This window comes from Patiria miniata, unplaced genomic scaffold (genome assembly GCF_015706575.1).
Source record: "Patiria miniata isolate m_02_andy unplaced genomic scaffold, ASM1570657v1 HiC_scaffold_21, whole genome shotgun sequence".
Taxonomy (NCBI): Eukaryota; Metazoa; Echinodermata; class Asteroidea; order Valvatida; family Asterinidae; genus Patiria; species Patiria miniata.
This window is the reverse complement of record NW_024037060.1, coordinates 2,870,612-2,889,279: the sequence shown is the minus strand read 5'-3', so window position 1 is coordinate 2,889,279 and position 18,668 is coordinate 2,870,612. Positions and strand designations below refer to the sequence as shown.

The window sequence follows — 18,668 nt, the reverse complement described above, 5'->3', positions numbered from 1 at the left end:
GGCACGTGGCGAGGGGGGAGTTGAGTAGTTGTGTTGAGACTTGATGCATGGACATGATGGAGGAATAATTCCTTAGTTCAATCATCCTACCTCCATGGTTCAATAAGTCTGTTTCATGGTTGATGCGGGGATGAAGCCCGGAGGTCCAGTGACTTTGTTTTGTAACATTTGGCACAGTCTCACGCAAACCTGGGAAATGAATTTTAGATTAATTTCATTTTCACAGAAAGTAAGTTCTTACAAAAACAAAACAGTCATGACACTATTATATATACTTGACAGTAAAGTAACGCAGTGGCTAGTATAGCCCCATAAAATGTGGCCAATTTACTGGACTACCTCCGTAAATATAGGCCACACTTCCACCATGTACAAAAACTTGTCGAACTTTGTCAAATTTTGATTTTCATATTTTTTTTTGCTTTAGAAGCATACTCGCCCTCTTTGTAGGCTAATCAGAAAGTGCTGCCTTTTTCAGATGTCTATTTTGTTGTGAAATTTCCAGATTTGTTTGCACACGCGTTTGCGTATCAAAATTTCGACATGAAATTTCACGAAAAACAGACATCTGAAAAAGGCAGCACTTTCTGATTAGCCTGTAGTATAAAGAGGGTGAGCATGCTTCTAAAGCAAAAATAAACTACAAACTAAGCCTAAATGTGAAAATCTAAATTTGACAAAGTTCGACATGTTTTTGTACATGGTGGAAGTGTGGCCTTTATTTACGGAGGTAGTCCAGTAAATTGGCCACATTTATGGGGCTAAATCCCCGGCCGGCTATAGACCCCTTTAATAGTGAACAGCCATATTCGTAGGAAAATTACAACTGCGTGTTCAATGCCACCAGGTGCGTGTGCGCGCAGTGTGCAAAATGTTCTAAGCATGTGCGAAAAATTTCTTTAAAATATGGCGCAGCCAATGCGCGTCACAAAAATTGGACGCCCAAAATGTTGATTCATGTGACAATCTGTAGGACGTGACGTCATTTGAGAGAGACCTTTTGTTACGGCAGCCATTCGCAATTTTCAACTGCTATTGTTACGGCATTGCAAAAACACCATTGCGAATCTTTATCGATCATCTGGTTCCCTGAATACTAGTATTCAACGTCAGGATCTTTGCCTGTTGGAACCAGACTATCATTCAGCAGAATGGTTTTGGACTTAAAACTTCCCTATTAAAAAAAAGCCTCCAAAGTCACATTTGTGAGAAAAGTTTGTGACGGCAAACTATCCAAATCCTAACTTTGGTGCTAAAAAAGCTGTAAAATTGAAGTTTCTGCCTGAAATGACATTACGCTTTGGCTCATGAATATGGAAATTTGCACTAGCACAAAAACCAAAAAGGCACCAAAATACCCTAGAAAAGGGCAAAACGAAAATTGTAAAGGTTAAATGGGACACAAAGGTGCATCTTCAAGGATTGCATTAAACAAAATTACATTGCATGGGCCCTTTAAAATTAAACAGAACAGAAATTTGAAGGATAAAAATTGTCAGCTGTGCTGTCCACTGTTTACTGAATTTTTTTCTTTTTCTCAATGTCCATCATTAGCATTGACTCCTCCACACATGTTTACTGTCGTCTCCGACAGTGTGAAAAAACAACAACAGATGTTGCTTTTTTTCCCATTTGCCATGAAGGCCTCAAGTACAGTCACCAAAGAAATAGACGTGTATCTCTAGCTGGCTAGTCTGGCTGAATTGGAAAAAAAATATTGATTTTCACATAACAGCCTTTTCATGGAAGATGTACGTATAATGCTATGCAGCAATGCTTGAAAATGCCATGTTTTATGGAAATGTTTGTTTCATTTTCATTTTTCCACTGAACTGTGCACAAATTGGACTCATGATTTAACCTTAAGACTTGTTTAATGGAAATTATGTTGTCAAGAATGTTTGGCAAATGTTCACAAATTTTAATAATTCTACTTATCTTGCATTGATGGGGGAGCTTGGCACAATTTATTGTGAATCTATGCTTGTATAATGTGTAATCAAACGTGATTTTATTATTTGTGAATAATAATATTAAAAAAAAGAAAAAAGATTACATTGTTGAATTTGTTTCCAAATTCTAGTGATCCATGTGACCGTGAGCACTGAGAATCTCCATCTTCTGTGAGCTGGGAGAGCATCTTTGGTTGCCATGGAGACCGATGAGACGGCCCTTGAGCTCATGACAGATGGTTCATCTTGGAGCGGGTTCGGCCGAGGTGATCCCAACGATGTCGAATCAGCGGCCTTGCTGAATCGGGGCAGTGCCGACGATTACAGTCAGTGGATGCGTAAGTTGATTTCATGGGCACTTTCTTTGTTCCCAACTCTTGGGCGATGCAAGACCAACTACAATATGAGTTTGCTGATGAGATGACGATTTTGCCTACAAAAACTACTAATTGGAGGGGGAGGGGTGTCACACCCCCTCCTCCAGGACACCCCTGTTCCAGCTTCTGCTTGACTGTGTGCATGAATTAATCCCTAGAATTGGCTCAAAAGCAAAGATACTGTTACGAAAAAGTTAAAATTTTGCAAATTTGTACTATTGGTGCCGAAATGTGTGCAAGGCAACAGCCAAAAAAAATAAATAAATAACTAATGAATTTTTGAATGAAGCCTTGCCAAAATATAGAAATTGTTATGGTTTTACCATGGAGGTAGAATTCTACCTCCGTGGTTTTACCAGGTACTTATACATAAGGGAAAGAAGTTGGATGGATTTAAAAGACAAAACAATATTGCAACCAAGGGTTTTAATTTTGTCATGTGTCGGCTAACTTTGTGGAGGCATAATCTTGCTATTATTATTATTAAGAAAAAGGTTTTATAAAGATGAAAGATTGGCCATGGACTTCATTCAACCCCAAAAATCTAGGAACCAGTCCTTTAAGCTTATTCCCGCATGCTTTGATTTGAGAGTGTATGTAGAAAGTAAAAGACCCTGTGGTTATATTTATTATGTACATAAGTATGAGAGGAATACCTGGTGAGAGAGTGAAGTAACTGCCACAGGTTCTTATAAATATCATTGTCACCCCATGGTCACCCCATGGTCACCAGTATAGTACCAACGTACCCAACCTTGCACAACCCCACAATCCCCCCCCCCCTCAACCTCCCAGAGGATTTCCACCCAATTGGCAGGGGATCCACTCTCTCCTGCCCTCCATTCCACTTGAGTGACAAAGCTATTATGTGAGCTTGGGGTTTTCTCTCTTTTTTCCCCAGTAATTCCCCAGCTAAAACAACATACTTGGTTTCCTGTTTCCTGTATGGGGCCAATATCAGCATAGCTCCATGATATCAATTACCTCCAGAGTGCATGTGGTAGTTAAATGTTTATGGTTGACCCCCAGGGCTCACTGGGCACTTAAATTCCAAGGTTACACCCCTCACAGGGGGGCAGGCTGCCAAGGTGCAAAGGGCTGTTATTTTCTCTCTCCCCTCAAATTCCTCCTTGATGTTGAGATCCGTTCTTTCTTGCCTTGCCCCTGGTTCGGGCATGACTGCTGTGAAGAAAACTCCAGAATTGTTCTAGCATCTAGTTACTTTTGATCGGCTTTGTGAGGGAAGAGGAATATTTGACCGTTTGACCATCGATTAGGAAGACGGGTTCTCTGTGAATAACCTGCCTGCTTGTTGAGGTACTCTTTTATATTTTAATAATCTGTTTTCCCCTGATGAAGATGAATTTTACATTTTCTTCAACATGTTGTTGGAGAAGTTTGGCAGTGCATTACCAGTCAACATGGACAGTTGTATTGGAAACTACATCTGTGAATATTTTCCATTGCTGTGTAACACACTAGGTGATGATGATGATGAAGATTTGTGTAGATGTAAAGTTGGTGGAAGCACCTCCAAGATCGAAGTGCATGGGCGCATTGCTGATATAGTTGGCAGTTGCTCAATGATTGAACATAAATGTTGTATCTTTTGTAGTCTTTCCTTGTAAATGTTCATCATTGTGGATCATATTCATAGATGATCATGCCTACTTATTCCTCGCCACATCTGAAAGTAAATTCTGTCTCTACGTACAACACTTGTCAACATACATGTATTCGTTTTTGTCCGATACTTACATCACTCTAATTTTCTCTTGCTTTTGAAATCAAAGAAAGCTCACAAGAATTGGTGCCAATATCAGTGTATTTAGTGACCAATTGTATTTGTTTGAAATACATGTGTGTATTTTAGTCATTAGTATACGGAGCAGTAATTCCATTTCAACCAGACCAGTGTAAAATTAACATCCCTATCCCCCTTGATTTACTACAGGATAGATCCTTCCTCACTCCTGCAAATTCCAACATATGGTAAAGTCAACACCCAAACTGTTGGACTCTGATTATGGTGGTATGGTATGCCTGGCCCCATGTAGAGCAAAATCAGTTTATGAGTGCACTACTCACCCAACAGACTCCAACCAACATGACCAACCCTAGTGTTGTAGTTTGACTGGATGGGGATTGTGAAACTGTCATGACTGTAATAAGTCAAGTTTGGATAAATATACCCAAACTGATCTGTCAACATGGATAAGATTCTGCTTTGGAATTTGCAAGATTATAAACTTTGCAAGGAATCATAAGTGAAGGTCTTATGTGTGTTTGTCAAGATCAGTATTATAATTTATATTGTCAAAAGGGCAAGTCTGTTAATAGTTCTGTCCTTTTTTACTCAAAGCAATATAGGAAAAAAAAATATCCCTAAATAATGTGATAAAAATTAAAATTTCACCAAAAGGTTGGCATATATTATATACTAGACCCTATTACGGATATTTACAGTGGATATAAAATATATGATATGCTGCATTGTTGGATATTTGCGCTGCGCAAAATCCACGTTAACTTTGCAGTGCAAACCATCTCAGGAATTGGCACCTTATGGTTTGGCTACAAATTTCTCAAGTCACATGGTTGTGTAACCATGGTGTAACCCAAGGTAACAGGTAGCACTTCCTGTAATATAAACAATAAATAAACTCCCCACCAGATTACCATTATCTGATAAAGGATTGTTTCCAAATGACCAGTTGCTGTTTTCCTTGAGAAGGATTTCCTGTTGAAATTAAAATCAAGGCAGCCTACAAAGTCACTTGCACTTTTGAAGTGACATGTACATGTACATTGTACAGTGGCGTTGACAGCACCACAGCGAGGAGTCCGGGCTAATTGTGTTTTGTGTCTTCCGTCCTCCTGTTTTATATTTGAAGGTATAGGCCTACTTTCCAGTTGTGATTTTTCTTATTTATTATTGCTGAAAGTGAAATTGTAGGAATTTGATGACGTGTGAGCTGTGTTAATTATTTTTTGTTTCTATTTTATTGTTTTGATATGTGCAATCAGTCTATAACATTTTACAAATGTTTTATGGAATGCAAGGTGTTTGTTGGGCCCTTGAGGAAGTGAAATTCTTTGAGTTATTAGGACAAGGAAGTATTTTTTTCACTGGAGTGATCTGTGAAATGGTAAACATGAATGGCTTTAAAATTGGAAACATGTTTACATGTAGGTGTACATGGTATTTATGTATTTCATAAGATGTCAAGAATGCTTTGAGTTTTAATCTGTTTTCTATGCAGTTAATGGTCCCTCCATATTGAGAAGGTAGGGTATAAAATTCTAGTTGGTTTTTCTGCTATAGCCGGTTCACTTGGATCAGAGCCACGTTCAGAAAAGTTTGTAAGTTGTAGAACTTAAGTGAGTCAAGCACATGTGTGATTTAAAAATGACTAGGAATCGGGTTTCAGTAAAACTTGGTGAGTAAGTGACTTTCAGTTCACATTTCCATGACAGGGAAAAAACAAAATTCATCATATAAATTGTGACTGGTTGTGGTATCCGCTGCTACATCAGATTCGAACCAGCCAACTGACCCCAGCAAGCGGAGTGGTAAGACATCTGCACGAGTAAGCATGAGGTCGTGGGTTCGAAGTCCCACCTGACTAAGCTTGTGAATTTTTTTTGCAAGCCACTGGACAGCACAGAGAAAAAAAAAAAAAACATTCCAGTTGTACAGTTAAAGTGGACTCCGAATGTTGATGAGTACGAGCATGGGTACTGGAATTTAAGCAAAAATTGGGTAAAACTCGAGTTATACAACTCGGGCAAACACGTTATAGTTTACTTACTAACAATCTCTCAGCCCTTGAAGCTGTACAACATGCCAAGCAATGATTTTGAATACGTAGCTCAGTAACTATACCGACTTGATCTCTTTGGCATTGTGACAGGTCCAGCCGTCCGGTGGCAGACTCTCTCCCGACAACGAAGCGAACGCTGCATGGGGCTGCTAACCGTCTCCTGCCTGTTGCTGCTGGCTCTGGTGGTAGCCACAGTGGGCTATGTCTGCAACAGACCACACTCAGTAAGGAATTGTGTCATATTATTTGGCGGTCAGCTGGAAAAGCCCACGAATAATCTTTATAGGGCTGTTCATTTTCAATAATTTGGTACTCGACGTTCGAAACTGCGTTTCACCGAATATTCCAATATTCAGAACTTGCCAATCATGGGCTTTAACCTGCTCAAAGGATGGGAACGATGACCAAAAAAAAATGCCATTGACAGAAAGTGGCAGGAATCTGATGTACAATAAAATAAAATTAAGCACAAGTTTCGTTTTGAAGAAAGAGTGACAAAAGCAAGCGCACCTTTAACTATCAAAGCCGTTTCAATATCCTCTCAGTTTCCTGTCGCAGCTGACTTTGACATTAAAAGAAGTGTCTTTTTTCCCCTCTACAGACGGCATGCACAGAGCCGCGATGCATCCAGGCCACGGCCAACATTCTCAGGGTCATGGACCTGGAGGCCGACCCCTGTCAGGATTTCTATCAGTACGCTTGCGGCAAGTACGCAGAGGTGACCGATATCCCCGAGGATAAATCTAAATGGAGCTACTTTGGGAATGCGGTGCTGCACAATAAGAAGCTCATGAGGAAGGCAAGTATTTCACATTTTTAATTTTCCCTCATGCAGGGTTTTCGGCCTTCAGTTAAAAGGAAAAAACACAAATTAAGCAGGAGGCATGGGATTATTTTCCTCTCCTTATCTAGTTTTTGAGAAATATTTGTCCACAATTGTCCACAACCACTGGAATAATGCAGTAAAACTAATGCGTAGTTTGTGAGGATTTCAGTTTGAGAAGGTTACAGGTATCAAACCTGAACCATGTGGGTACTTTGTATGCCACCCATTAGTACCCAGTTGTGCCCGCTCTTTGTATTTGCAGGCCACCCAGTAGAACATGTACATGCTTGTGAACCATGTGGGTACTTTGTGGGCCACCCATTAGTGCCCAGTTGTGCCCACTCTTTGTATTTGCAGGCCATGTGGGTATTTTGTTGGCCACCCATTAGTACCCACAGTTGTGCCCACTGTTTGTATTTGCAGGCCACCCAGTAGTACATGTACATGCTTGTGAACCATGTCGGTATTTTGTAGGCCACCCATTAGTACCCAGGGCCAGTTGTGCCCACTCTTTGTGTTTGCAGGCCACCCAGTAGTACCTACCATTTTACCCATGTGGGCATTTGAAGTCAACTTAGTACCCAATGGTACCCACTGTTGGCATTTATAGGCCACCAATTAACCCAACCTTTACCCAATCCATTGCTAAATATCATAGCTCACTGATGTAATGATACTTTTTTCTTGTAGCTTTTAGAACAAGATGGTTACAACTTCAGAGGGGTGCACAGCGAAGCGTTGTTTAAAGTCAAGAGCTACTACCGTGCATGTATGAACGAGAGTCTTTCAGAGATTGCCAGGGCAGGACCATTATTACAGGTGAGTTTTGCCAGGCTCTTTATCAAGAAAATTTCAACACTTTACAGGAACAGCTTTGCACAGCTTGACCGCAGCATCCATGAAATTATCTTGTTATCGCAGTGGGCAATTTGATGTCAACGTTGCCATGGCAATCACTTAATGGTTTGCTATTTTTGTATTGTCCAATTTTGGAACGGCGCGGGGACCGACCAGTTTGATGTCAACGTTGTCATGGCAATCACTTAATGGTTTCCAATTTGGTTACAGCCCAAATCGGTAACAGCATGGGGACAATGAAGAAAACTGGGACACTTTCTCTCTGCTGCTGATGTATGGTTGAGAGGCCTACATATAGCAGGCACAGCATGATTTTTTTCGGAGAGTTAATGGATGTTAACAGTGGGACAACGTAGGCTCATTTTGAGGAGTATAAAAGATGCATTGCGAAAACCCTAATGTACATGTAAGCAGAGTTGTTTGTGCGATGACGCAAGCACTTAGGAACAGCGGCTGTTTTCCCCCTAAAATGTTGAAGATATCCACCTTTTGTAAACATAAGTAAAAGTAGAGGTGAAAAGTGGCACATTTGTTTAAAAAAACAACAAAAAACAATTAAATTAAAAATCGCCATTTTAATGAATGTACCTGCCTGGCTATGTACTACAGCTTATGGGACAGTTATATTTTGATGAGATGTACAAAATGTTTCCCCCGATATTTCAGTTACTCTACTTCATCAGCTGTTTCATTTCTTTCACATGAATGTTGTTTTAGATTGCTGTCTGAAAATGGAATACAACTCACATGCTATTTTTCTTTAGAGGTTAAGAAAGTTGTTTTGTAATTATTTAAAGAGACTTTTGTTTATTTTGCAGTTCATAGAATCGCTCGGCGGCTGGACGTTATTAGACAACAACAACACGACGGTTTCAAACTGGAATGAGGCCTCATGGAGCCTAAAGGAGACGCTAGTTAGGCTTCACAAGATGAGACTGTCTGTGCTGTTCACAATGGCCATTGGTGCTGACGACAGGAACTCCACCGAAAATATCCTGCAGGTCAGTCAAGATAAAAAAGTTGAATCAACCCTAACCACCCTAAATCCTTCAAAATCCTCTTTGCCAAAGTGGGGGAATTTGGAGGATTGAGGTTACATGGCAAAAGTGCGTTACTGATTTTGTAGGGTGCACTTTGTCAAGGTCTTGGGCGTTTCTTCAGATATACCAAGTAAAGTGACTCTCTCTGGAATATTAAAGAAAGTGATTCTGAATAAAACTTTGCCGTCTCACTTTTACTCCATTTTTGTCGGTATAAGCTGAAGCTCTTGTTTTTTTTCCTCTTAGTTTTACCAGTCTGGCCTCGGACTCTCTGCACCAGAGATTTATGAAAGCAATGATACGGTAAGTCAATTGGATGTAAGATTTTTTTCTAAACAATAAATGGTATTGTCACATTGCGTGTGCAGCCTATAGACCCAAAAGATGCCACTTGGTTTTTCCTTCCAAAGAGAGTTCCAGAATTTATTTTCCCCTGGTTTTTGAATGATTTTGACGACAGAAAAATGGTTTCATGTGATTTCAGAAAATTGTGGATGCCTACACTGAACTGGGTGCCACTGTGGTGACCCTGCTCAGGCTGAATGGGTCGCCAGAGGTCTTGGAGCACGCTCAGATGAAACAAGAGGCCAGGCGGAGGATAGAGGAGATCGTGGAATTTGAGAGGACACTTAGCAAGGTAAGGAGTGTTCAGTAATTTGGATAATCTTTAGTTACTGACCAATTTGTTTAATTGGAGTTCAGTATCAATATTTCTTGAACCAAAAAAAAAGAAAAAGCTGATAAAAAGCTTGTTCTACATAACTGAACACCACCGTAGACTGATTCATTTGCTTTTTATGCATTTTGTTTATTTCCGATAATAACACCACTCAAAATCCAAAGGAGAATCTTCAAAACCAAACCTGTTGAACTTTCAGCTCAGTGGATATTTCACGTACTTTTTGAAAAAAAATAGTGAAAACAATGCACCTAATTTTGGTGATGTTGTACCGTATCTTTTGGTAGGAAATGGGATTTTTCTTTTAAAGTTGATGCCATGCAATTCAATGCAGTTTTGCATATTCACGGTGTGTCGTGGTGATCGCCATCCGTATTTTCGCGTTGTATTTTGCCATTTTCAACGTCGCCTTACCTCAAAATTTCCCTTGAAAAAATAAAAAACTCTGCCCTCTGCCCATGACACTCCTGTTGGTGTTGAATACCTCTAACTAGTTGGGTGAGTCCGATCACCTTATAATGGATTTTTGTTCTTCTATAAGAACTGGGGCCCATAAAAAAATCGCCAATTAATTATTTATAGTCAGTGACTCAGTCAGCCAGAGGATGACAGGCTGACCTTTCGGGTCCTGTGAAGACCAACAGACTAAACCAAAACCACCGTTACCTCTGCAAGTTAGTGGACATCTCCCTCAATTTGAAATTCTGACGAGTTAAAATTAATTTCTCCGGCAGTTGTTTGTGCCAAAGAACAAACTGCGAGATCCGGTAGCCATCTACAATCGAATGCCCTTACAGGAACTTATAGACATGATCCCCACAGTGGACCTCAAGGCTTACATGGAGGAAACCCTTGGGCGGAAAGTCAACAATTCCTTAGAGGTGGTGGTCTACACGCCGAGCTACTTCCGCAGGCTGAACCAGCTCCTGATGGAAACCCCAGCAAGGTACAGTAGGAGAAAGAACTAGGGTTGCATGACTTGTGAGACTAGACTAGGACAGTGTTGTTGTTGAGTCCGTAACAAGTCCCTATAAGTCCTCACAAGACCCTGCAAGTCCTCACAAGTCCTCACAAGTCCATGTAAGTCCTCACAAATCCCTGCAAGTCCTCACAAGTCCCTGTAAGTCCTCACAAATCCCTGCAAGTCCTCACAAGTCCCTGCAAGTTCCTGTAAGTCCTCACAAATCCCTGCAAGTCCTCACAAGTCCCTGCAAGTCCTCACAAGTCCCTGCAAGTCCTCACAAGTCCTCACAAGTCCCTGCAAGTCCTCACAAGTCCCTATAAGTCCTCACAAGTCCCTGCAAGTCTTCACAAGTCCATGCAAGTCCTAACAAATCCCTGCAAGTTCCTGCAAGTCCTCACAAGTCCCTGTAAGTCCTCACAAATCCCTGCAAGTCCTCACAAATCCCTGCAAGTCCTCACAAGTCCCTCACAAGGCACCACTACAGTGATCCGAAGGTTGCAGGTTCAAACCCTGCTGCAGTCTATCTCTTTGTTCATCTTTTATCTAGTAAGTTTACCCTTGTGACTTTTTAAAACTGACAAGGAAGGTTGTTGTGTCAACAATAACAAATAGGGTTCAACTCATAATTGAGCTTGGCCCCTCTAGTCATCGACTCAGTATTCTCCTGGATGTATTGTTCTCCTGCGCAGAGCGCAACAGAGTGTGATTGCTGATCTCATATTTGGTCCAAATTCATGCTGGTAACTTGTAAGGCCGTAGTTACCGATGGAGGCCGGATAATTGGTCCTTGACAAAATTCAATGCATTCGTTATTTTCAAAAACTTGCATTCTCTCAGGCTTCTGGCGGACTATACCATGTGGTACGCAGTCCAGCCGTTTCTGAAGTATCTATCCCAGCCCTTCCAGAGCGCCGTCTCAGAATTCAAGAGGGTCATCCGAGGGGTCACGGCCCAACCCCCGCTCTGGGAGCGCTGCATGTCCAAAGTCGACAACACCTTCGGTTTTGTGACGGGGGCGCTGTACGCCGAAGAGAAAGACTCGGAAGTGACTAAGAAGAAGGTAGGGCACTTCATACATTTTGTGGTAACCGCGCTAGCATAAACATTCTGTGCTAACCCTGTAACCACAGAAAGCCTAGTTACGGGTGTGTCTTTTTCCCATTTTCGCCAATCGTCTTGTTTTTCACTCAGGCCGTGGGTTTGATTGAGGATATCCGGGAGGCATTCCTACAGAATCTGCCCCTGGTGGAGTGGATGGACGATAAGACTAGAGCCAGAGCTGAGGAGAAAGCACGAGCCGTCAAAGACAAGATTGGCTTCCCAGATTGGATCTTGGATCCGGTTAAGCTGGATGAGTTCTACGAAGGGGTAAGATTGACAGCTTTTTTGCCCCGTTATTATCAAGTAAGGTCGGTAGGAAAATTATTTTATTTTGGAACTTTTTTATGTTTGCCTGTCGGTTTCTTATACTCGCATTGTTTGTTGGTGACATATTTTGTTTAATTAACCTGTTTTATTGTGAATTATCAGATAAATCTTATTCAGGAACTTACGTTTTGCAACTTGCAACGTTGCATCCGAAATCCTTGGAGCATCATCATAGGTCACATGATAAAATGGCTAGGAATGCCTTGAATGGCCCGGTCCCATTTCATGCAAAATGTCAGGTGTTCTGGATATTAAAATGAGGACTTTGTAATTGATCAACTGTAAATTAATTACAGATATATATATGTCACTTTATTTCCCCCCATCAGAGTCGACTGAAGAAATTGTGACGTCATTTCGTGCAGAAATGTGAACTAAGTTGTTGATTGGTCAATTTGCTGCCATGTTTGCTTATTTGTAATACAACAACGGGTTACTGAAAACCTGATATAAGGCGCCTGCTGATTGGTCAGAATCTCGAGGTTCAGAATTTTGAGGTGTTGTTTTGCATAATTAATCACTAGATCTGCTCACATATCATAGATGCTTGTGGTTAAGCGGATATTCCATACACTTACCCCCCCCCCCCCCCGAAAAAAAAATAATAGTAACTGACAAATTGGAAATGAGCTTTTTTTTTTTTACTTAATGAGCAATCTTGGGTTGTTGTTGATTTAAAAATGATGAATACAACTTTTTGTACCCATTTTACAGATGAATATTTCAACTGAAAGTAAGTTTGACAACATGGTCAACATTCTGAGGTTTTTCCAACGCAAAGCTATGGAGGATTTTGGGACTCCTGTCGACAAAACGAGGTAAGTTTTTTGTTCAACTGTTCAAGTCTCAAATCGTTAATTTACCATCTTCCAACTGTCGTGCCTGCATTGAATATGTCATTCTTACTTGGGCGTCTATTCCCAGATGGAGCATGGCCCCGGCCGAGGTCAATGCATACTACAGTGCCTCCTTGAACCAAATGGTCTTCCCTTCAGGAATTCTGCAGGCGCCGTTTTTCAACAACGACGTGCCAATGTGAGTGAGTTGACTTGTAATGTATGGTCATCTTCATGACAGGTATTTTACCCCAGCTTTTTGGTTGTGCTTCTCTGAATTAAATCCAATTTCAAGGTTCTGTTTACTAGCAGTGTGCATCGGAACCTGGTACCCGAGTACCCGAGAAACCGATCACCGATGTCAGGAACTGGTTCCAGATTGTGGGATCGGGTAACCCTAACCAACATTGCAAATTACTAAGTAACTTCTCAGACAATGCGAACGAAAGGTTTTGAATGCCGTTTGTGAGGAGCAAACCAAAACAGATTTCACGTTTATGTGCATTTTAATGAGCAACAGATTGCGCTTGCAAAAGTTACACTGTAAAGCTATAAAGTCCTTCCTGGATTTGAATTTTTGGGTTGCGTTTCGTTATGCGTATCAGGGTACCCTGTTTGCAAAGTGTTACATTTTTATAGGAAGGCCAAATGTATTGAAAGGCATAATGCATGCTGTTCTTATTCCAAAATGGTTTTCTGTAGCAGTTTTTTTCAGCACATGGCATGTATGAAACATGAGGGTGAACGTGGTTGCCAAAGTGAAAGTTAAGTCTGCCGAAAGTCCATCACAAGTCTAAACACAAGTCAAGTGAAAAGTTGACAAAAAGAAGCCTTAATTGTCACAGTTTATTTCAAGTTGACAAAAGAATATCGTAATTATCACAGTTTAGTTCAGTAGCATGTCATTTGAGTTGAGACTGCATGACTGGTGAGTTGTTACTACAGCTGTGCATTGATAAAGTTGAATTTTAAAACCATCTTCATCAATTCCCATAGTTTTTCCATAACGATCTTACAGCAACAGATTATCTCTCTCTACCTACCCTACAGGTCCATGAATTTCGGAGCCATCGGCATGATCATGGGCCACGAGTTGACCCACGGCTTCGACGACAAAGGCCGCAAGTTTGACAAGTTTGGCAACCTGGATGACTGGTGGGAGAACAAATCGGCCTCGGCCTACGTAGAGAGGGCCAACTGCATGGAGAAACAGTACTCCGGCTATGAGGAGCATGGGCTCAATGTAAGTGTGTGTCTGGGGTAGTGGGGATGAACAAGCTAAAGATGCATTCCCCATGCTGTTTCTGAGTTTCATCCCCCCAAATATAGATTCCTTTTCTCAATTGCAATTTTTCTAGTAACACAAACGTTATTCACTTTGGAATGAAACATCAACCGAAAAAAATTGGCCCATGTTTTGTTAATGAATTTCTACTTTACAATTTCAAAAGGCTACAGTGTTCCATAAATAAATAAGACGAAATGTAATTTCTCAATCTTACAATCCAACAGCTGGACGGCCATTTTACCCTGGGTGAGAACATTGCCGACAACGGCGGGCTAAAGCTCGCCTACATGGCCTACCAGAACTGGCGTAAGGACAACCCAGAGGACCTGCAGCTCCCACTCAATCTGACCTTCACTCAGGAATTCTTCCTGGGCATGGCCCAGGTCTGGTGCAGCTACCAAACGCCTGAACACGCCCGACTCGTGATCTACACAGATACGCACGCCAGCGATAAATTCAGGTAGAAGGAATGTTTGAACGGGGTTGATGGAGGACCATTGGTCGACTAAATGAATCCTTTGTGATGTCATTATATTTAGGAATTTTGATGCAGTGTCAGTTATGTATTCAGGGGAAGAGGCAATCTTTAATATATAAAAAGGTCCTATATCATACTTCCCAGTTGAAAGTAGGGATTGTTGTAAAATGACTTGCCCAAGGACACAAAAGACTCTTGATTCCTGTATCTTATTTGCATTCACATGATAGACTAGGTCCCAAAAATTAAAAGTCAGATGCACTAAAAGGATTAGAGTTCAATTTCATGGAACTAATAATGCTGTTTCCAAATTTTGGACTGTTGCTAACAACCATTCCAGTAGGTACAACGATAATTTAATTAATTTTTCTCTCTTTGCTTTTCCCTTTCTCTTCGTTAGGGTCATTGGCGCCATGTCCAATACGCCGGAGTTTAGTGAAGCTTTCGACTGTCCTATCGGGAGCCCCATGAACCCGGAGAACAAGTGTCGTGTGTGGTGATCATCCTACCAAAAGAAAATCAAATTATGGTAGATTGCAGTACTTACTTAGTACTTACTTTCCGTCACAATCAAAAGTGAAGTTTTTGCGATAACAAGTTTGTGGTCAACATAAGATAAGATTTAAAGGTAGAGTAGATTATTTGTCATTTGTGCATTTGTTTCGTTTGAAGCATCAAAAGTGCTCAAAGTTTGAAGACGGGTGCTTAACAACTAACCTGATGAAGTTTTAGCTCTGTGAATGTTCTATATTCCCAAAAAACCCAATATTCTAGGATCTTGATTACAATTCAAAAGTTGCCATGTGATATTTTATATTGTGCCCGAAATCAGCATCCGGAACACGTTCTTATTCAGCCGATTGCAGCTACATGATGTCACGCACCGAACTGACGAATAATGTCAACCACGCATGCGTGTGCGTCATGTCAACGCGTGTGCGTCATGTCAACGCTTGCGCGCAGCCATTCACAGGTTAGCCCAACTACTAACAAAACTTTTCAAAGATGCGACTTTAGACGCATCTTTGGAAAAGGCCTTCCGTTTTCTTCAAAAGATGCCAGAAGCCAGAAGGAATAATTTCACAGGGAGTTGATAAATGCCATTACTATCTTTAAACCAAGTAAGCTTTTCAACAATAAATTGGTCAGTTACTTTTTGGATAGCTGCAAATGATCAACTCTACCTTTAAACATCCTCCGATATTCCTTTTTGGGACGTTTTCTTGTTCATGTGCCTTGCAGTTCTTAATTTTAACCTGCATATTTTGTATTAAAAATCATGTAAAAAAAAAATCACAAATTTACTTACGCATTCAGCAGCCATCTTGAATTTTTACTTCTTTTGTTTTTTTATTTCATCAACAACGAATGATGGCTGCAAGTCGAAGCATCTGCGGACACACGATTGTGCTTATATGCCTAAACTTTTGTTTATAAAAACAGATACCAGGCCAAAACTTCATCTAACTTTACGAACATGGGTTATGCACAATGCATTTTTATTGCACAAAAAAATGCTATGCAAAATATTTCAAATGAAACATTACATCCTGTTAGCAAACAGGCGGAATGTTTTCATGTACATTTCCAGCAATCGTAAAGGTACTTTTTGTTTTGCGGGAAACATGCCTTGATTTTGTCGCCTTTATTCAGGGGTGAGATTAGGGGGAAATGGAAAATCCATGAAATAGTGAACTATTTATATCGCTCTGTTGTTCCGTTGCGGGCTCCAGAATCTACAAGGCTTAGATATGGGTTTAATCGATTCTAGTAGAAACCGGAACCTGAAACGGAACCCCGCACCAGGAAAAGGGGCCGGGTGGGTGGGAAAACCATACAACTTACCACGGCTGCAAACTTCTAGGCGTACCAAACAAGATATATTTACTCACCTCTTATGAGTTACACTCTTACCACGTACAGCCCCGCGAACTCCACGCCTTCGGTCAGCTAGAATCACGAATGACTTGATTCCTCTGTCGCCCTCATCGTTTAGAGCGGTACAAATAGTGAACTATTTATATCGCTCTGTTGTTCCGTTGCGGGCTCCAGAATCTACAAGGCTTAGATATGGGTTTAATCGATTCTTTCCGAAACCCCCTACCGAGCTCCAGCCCTCAAACCATTCATACTCACCATTTCATCATCCACCCATCTCTAATCCCAACTCTTACCCTAAAACCTGCCCCACCCTTAAGGAAAAACGAGGACCAATGCTGCTTAATTGATATTCATTTGTGTATTTTAATTATAAAACAAAAGAGTACCCTTTTCTTTGTTATGCATGCATTCTCAAATAATTATGTCACGTAACCCGTCAAACTTGATACACCGCCTCTTGCATTCAAAAGTTGCCATTTTGCAGATGATCTTTGCCAATTTTAAAATTACTACACATGAATATGATTATAATTATGACTTGATTAAGACCTTATAATGGAGTAGTACACCTTAAATAAGAAGCCTGTCCCCCACCAAGCATCTTATGTGCTGTTCCTATTCATGCTCTTCTAAATATTTTCCTCTTTCTTTCCATAGGAAAGCACTGAACTAAGGCTTAAAGCCCAATGCTACAAGCAGATCCAACAGTAGGCCTATAAAATCTGAAATCTATGGAAATGCTCGCTGAACCTTGAAGCCTGAGTTAAGTCCTCTGAAAAAACATCCCGCTAGATCAGCTGAAGATTGCTGACCTTGATCCTTACTGACAGCATCACGCAGTGCCTGTACTGTTTGTTTACGCCTGGTTATCTTTTCCAACTCTGTGTAGTGCTTATAGGTTTTCCTGGAAGCCCATCTGCAGTGATCCATGACCTGCTCCTCTGAAGCCCCAAGGAGACGTAAGGTGGCTGCCACCCCTGCTCGGTTTCCATGGGCCCTCAGCCGGCTATCGTCTGGATCTGATGAAGAGGAAAAGTAGGCCTGCAAACGCACGTTGGGAGCGGCACCTACGAAAGGCTTGTTGACAAGATACCTGTGGTCCTGTGTTGAAGGCCGAAAGAGAAAACCATCTGTAAGGCTGTAACCGTTTGACCTTGCCAGTTCCACCAAACTGTTAACTGCCCCGGCTGGGTCCAGATCTGTTTGACCCTCCAGCTTTGGAATGACAATAAGCGAAGAAGAGGACTCTCTAATCGTTTTCCCTACGGTGTGGTTGAAGAGAAGGTCGCCGCCCTCTATTCTCGAAATCTCGCATGTCATGGTCCTGCCTAAGTCGCCTGCCCTGTCACCAGCCCACCAAAGACATAAAAAGAAAGCTAAATCTCTCTGCAATATGTATCTCTGAATGAATGGAGAGCTGCTACATTCTCGGGATGACAAACGCCTCTTTATTTCTGTCGCCAACCAGCGTAACTTATCTGAGAATATTGGGACGGCTTGCCTTGGTGTGACGTGTGCCTCGGCCTGTTCCAGTCGAATAGCCCGTAGATATCTTTGAACCCGCTGTGATATGCAAGGGTTACCCCATAACGAGCCTGAGCGCCAAATCTCGGTTCTGCCTACAGAATTGTAATATCCCCTGAGCTGGCCAATGTAAGAGTCCACAGTTCCGGCTGCTAAATGACGAGGGCATTCACAAGGGAAGAAGCCATGCTTGCCCAAGTTTTCACATCCAACGGTGTGGACTTGTGTTCTCCCTTTAGAATCCTTGTCCACTAGGAAGGCGACAATATCCAGGGGCGTAGCTGAGTGTAAGTCGACTCCCTCTGGGTGGTATCCTTCGCCGTGGTGTTTCTGGATAAACTCTTCGAGTGATGCCACCAGCTTACTTTTCTGCTTTTCGTATGCCCGCCCATCCAAAAGGCCATCTAGCGTCTTCAACCTCGCCAGTACCCCGTCACGCTTTGAAAAAGAAGATGTAAATTTGTTTACGATCGATGTTCTGTTGTTCTATCGGAAACAAGCTATGTCGGGACCAGTGCGCAGGTGCAGAGCTGACCTTAAAACCATCTGCAACCTACGATGAAGCTTTAGACTGCCCCACCAAGACAGATGGACATCATCCCTCAGATCCTCTTGCATAATGTAATCATTGGAGAGGAAAGTCCAGCCGGCCTCATTACATATGGCTCTTAGGGCTTCGTTAACTACGGCTACAGAACGGTTTACTTTCACCA

At 41.5% G+C, this 18,668-nt stretch overlaps 1 protein-coding gene across 2 annotated transcripts; it reads left to right on the top strand.

Annotated features, from left to right (window-relative positions):
- The first annotated feature begins 8 nt into the window (after nt 1-8).
- LOC119729665 (endothelin-converting enzyme homolog) lies at nt 9-15,245 on the top strand. Of its 2 annotated transcripts, XM_038202329.1 has the most exons (16): nt 9-229; nt 2,084-2,290; nt 6,244-6,377; nt 6,755-6,952; nt 7,670-7,798; nt 8,656-8,838; nt 9,124-9,180; nt 9,362-9,514; nt 10,291-10,502; nt 11,358-11,580; nt 11,712-11,888; nt 12,663-12,766; nt 12,873-12,983; nt 13,835-14,027; nt 14,297-14,532; nt 14,951-15,245. In XM_038202329.1, the coding sequence occupies exons 2-16, from the start codon at nt 2,152-2,154 to the stop codon at nt 15,048-15,050; spliced, it is 2,349 nt and encodes a 782-aa protein (XP_038058257.1). In that variant the 5' UTR covers nt 9-229; nt 2,084-2,151; the 3' UTR covers nt 15,051-15,245. The 2 variants fall into 2 exon arrangements, with proteins under 2 accessions (XP_038058257.1, XP_038058258.1); XM_038202330.1 differs by lacking the exons at nt 9-229; nt 2,084-2,290 and adding an exon at nt 3,377-3,646 and having other exon boundaries at nt 14,951-15,244.
- Nucleotides 15,246-18,668: the final 3,423 nt, after the last annotated feature.

What these genes read in the sequence shown, in the direction of transcription:
- LOC119729665 (XM_038202329.1), top strand. Translation starts at nt 2,152, where the DNA reads ATGGAGACCGATGAGACGGCCCTTGAGCTCATGACAGATGGTTCATCT. An exon ending in TTCAACAACGACGTGCCAAT is followed by an intron (nt 12,984 to 13,834) that starts GTGAGTGAGTTG and finishes CCTACCCTACAG; the next exon opens with GTCCATGAATTTCGGAGCCA. An exon ending in ATGAGGAGCATGGGCTCAAT is followed by an intron (nt 14,028 to 14,296) that starts GTAAGTGTGTGT and finishes ACAATCCAACAG; the next exon opens with CTGGACGGCCATTTTACCCT.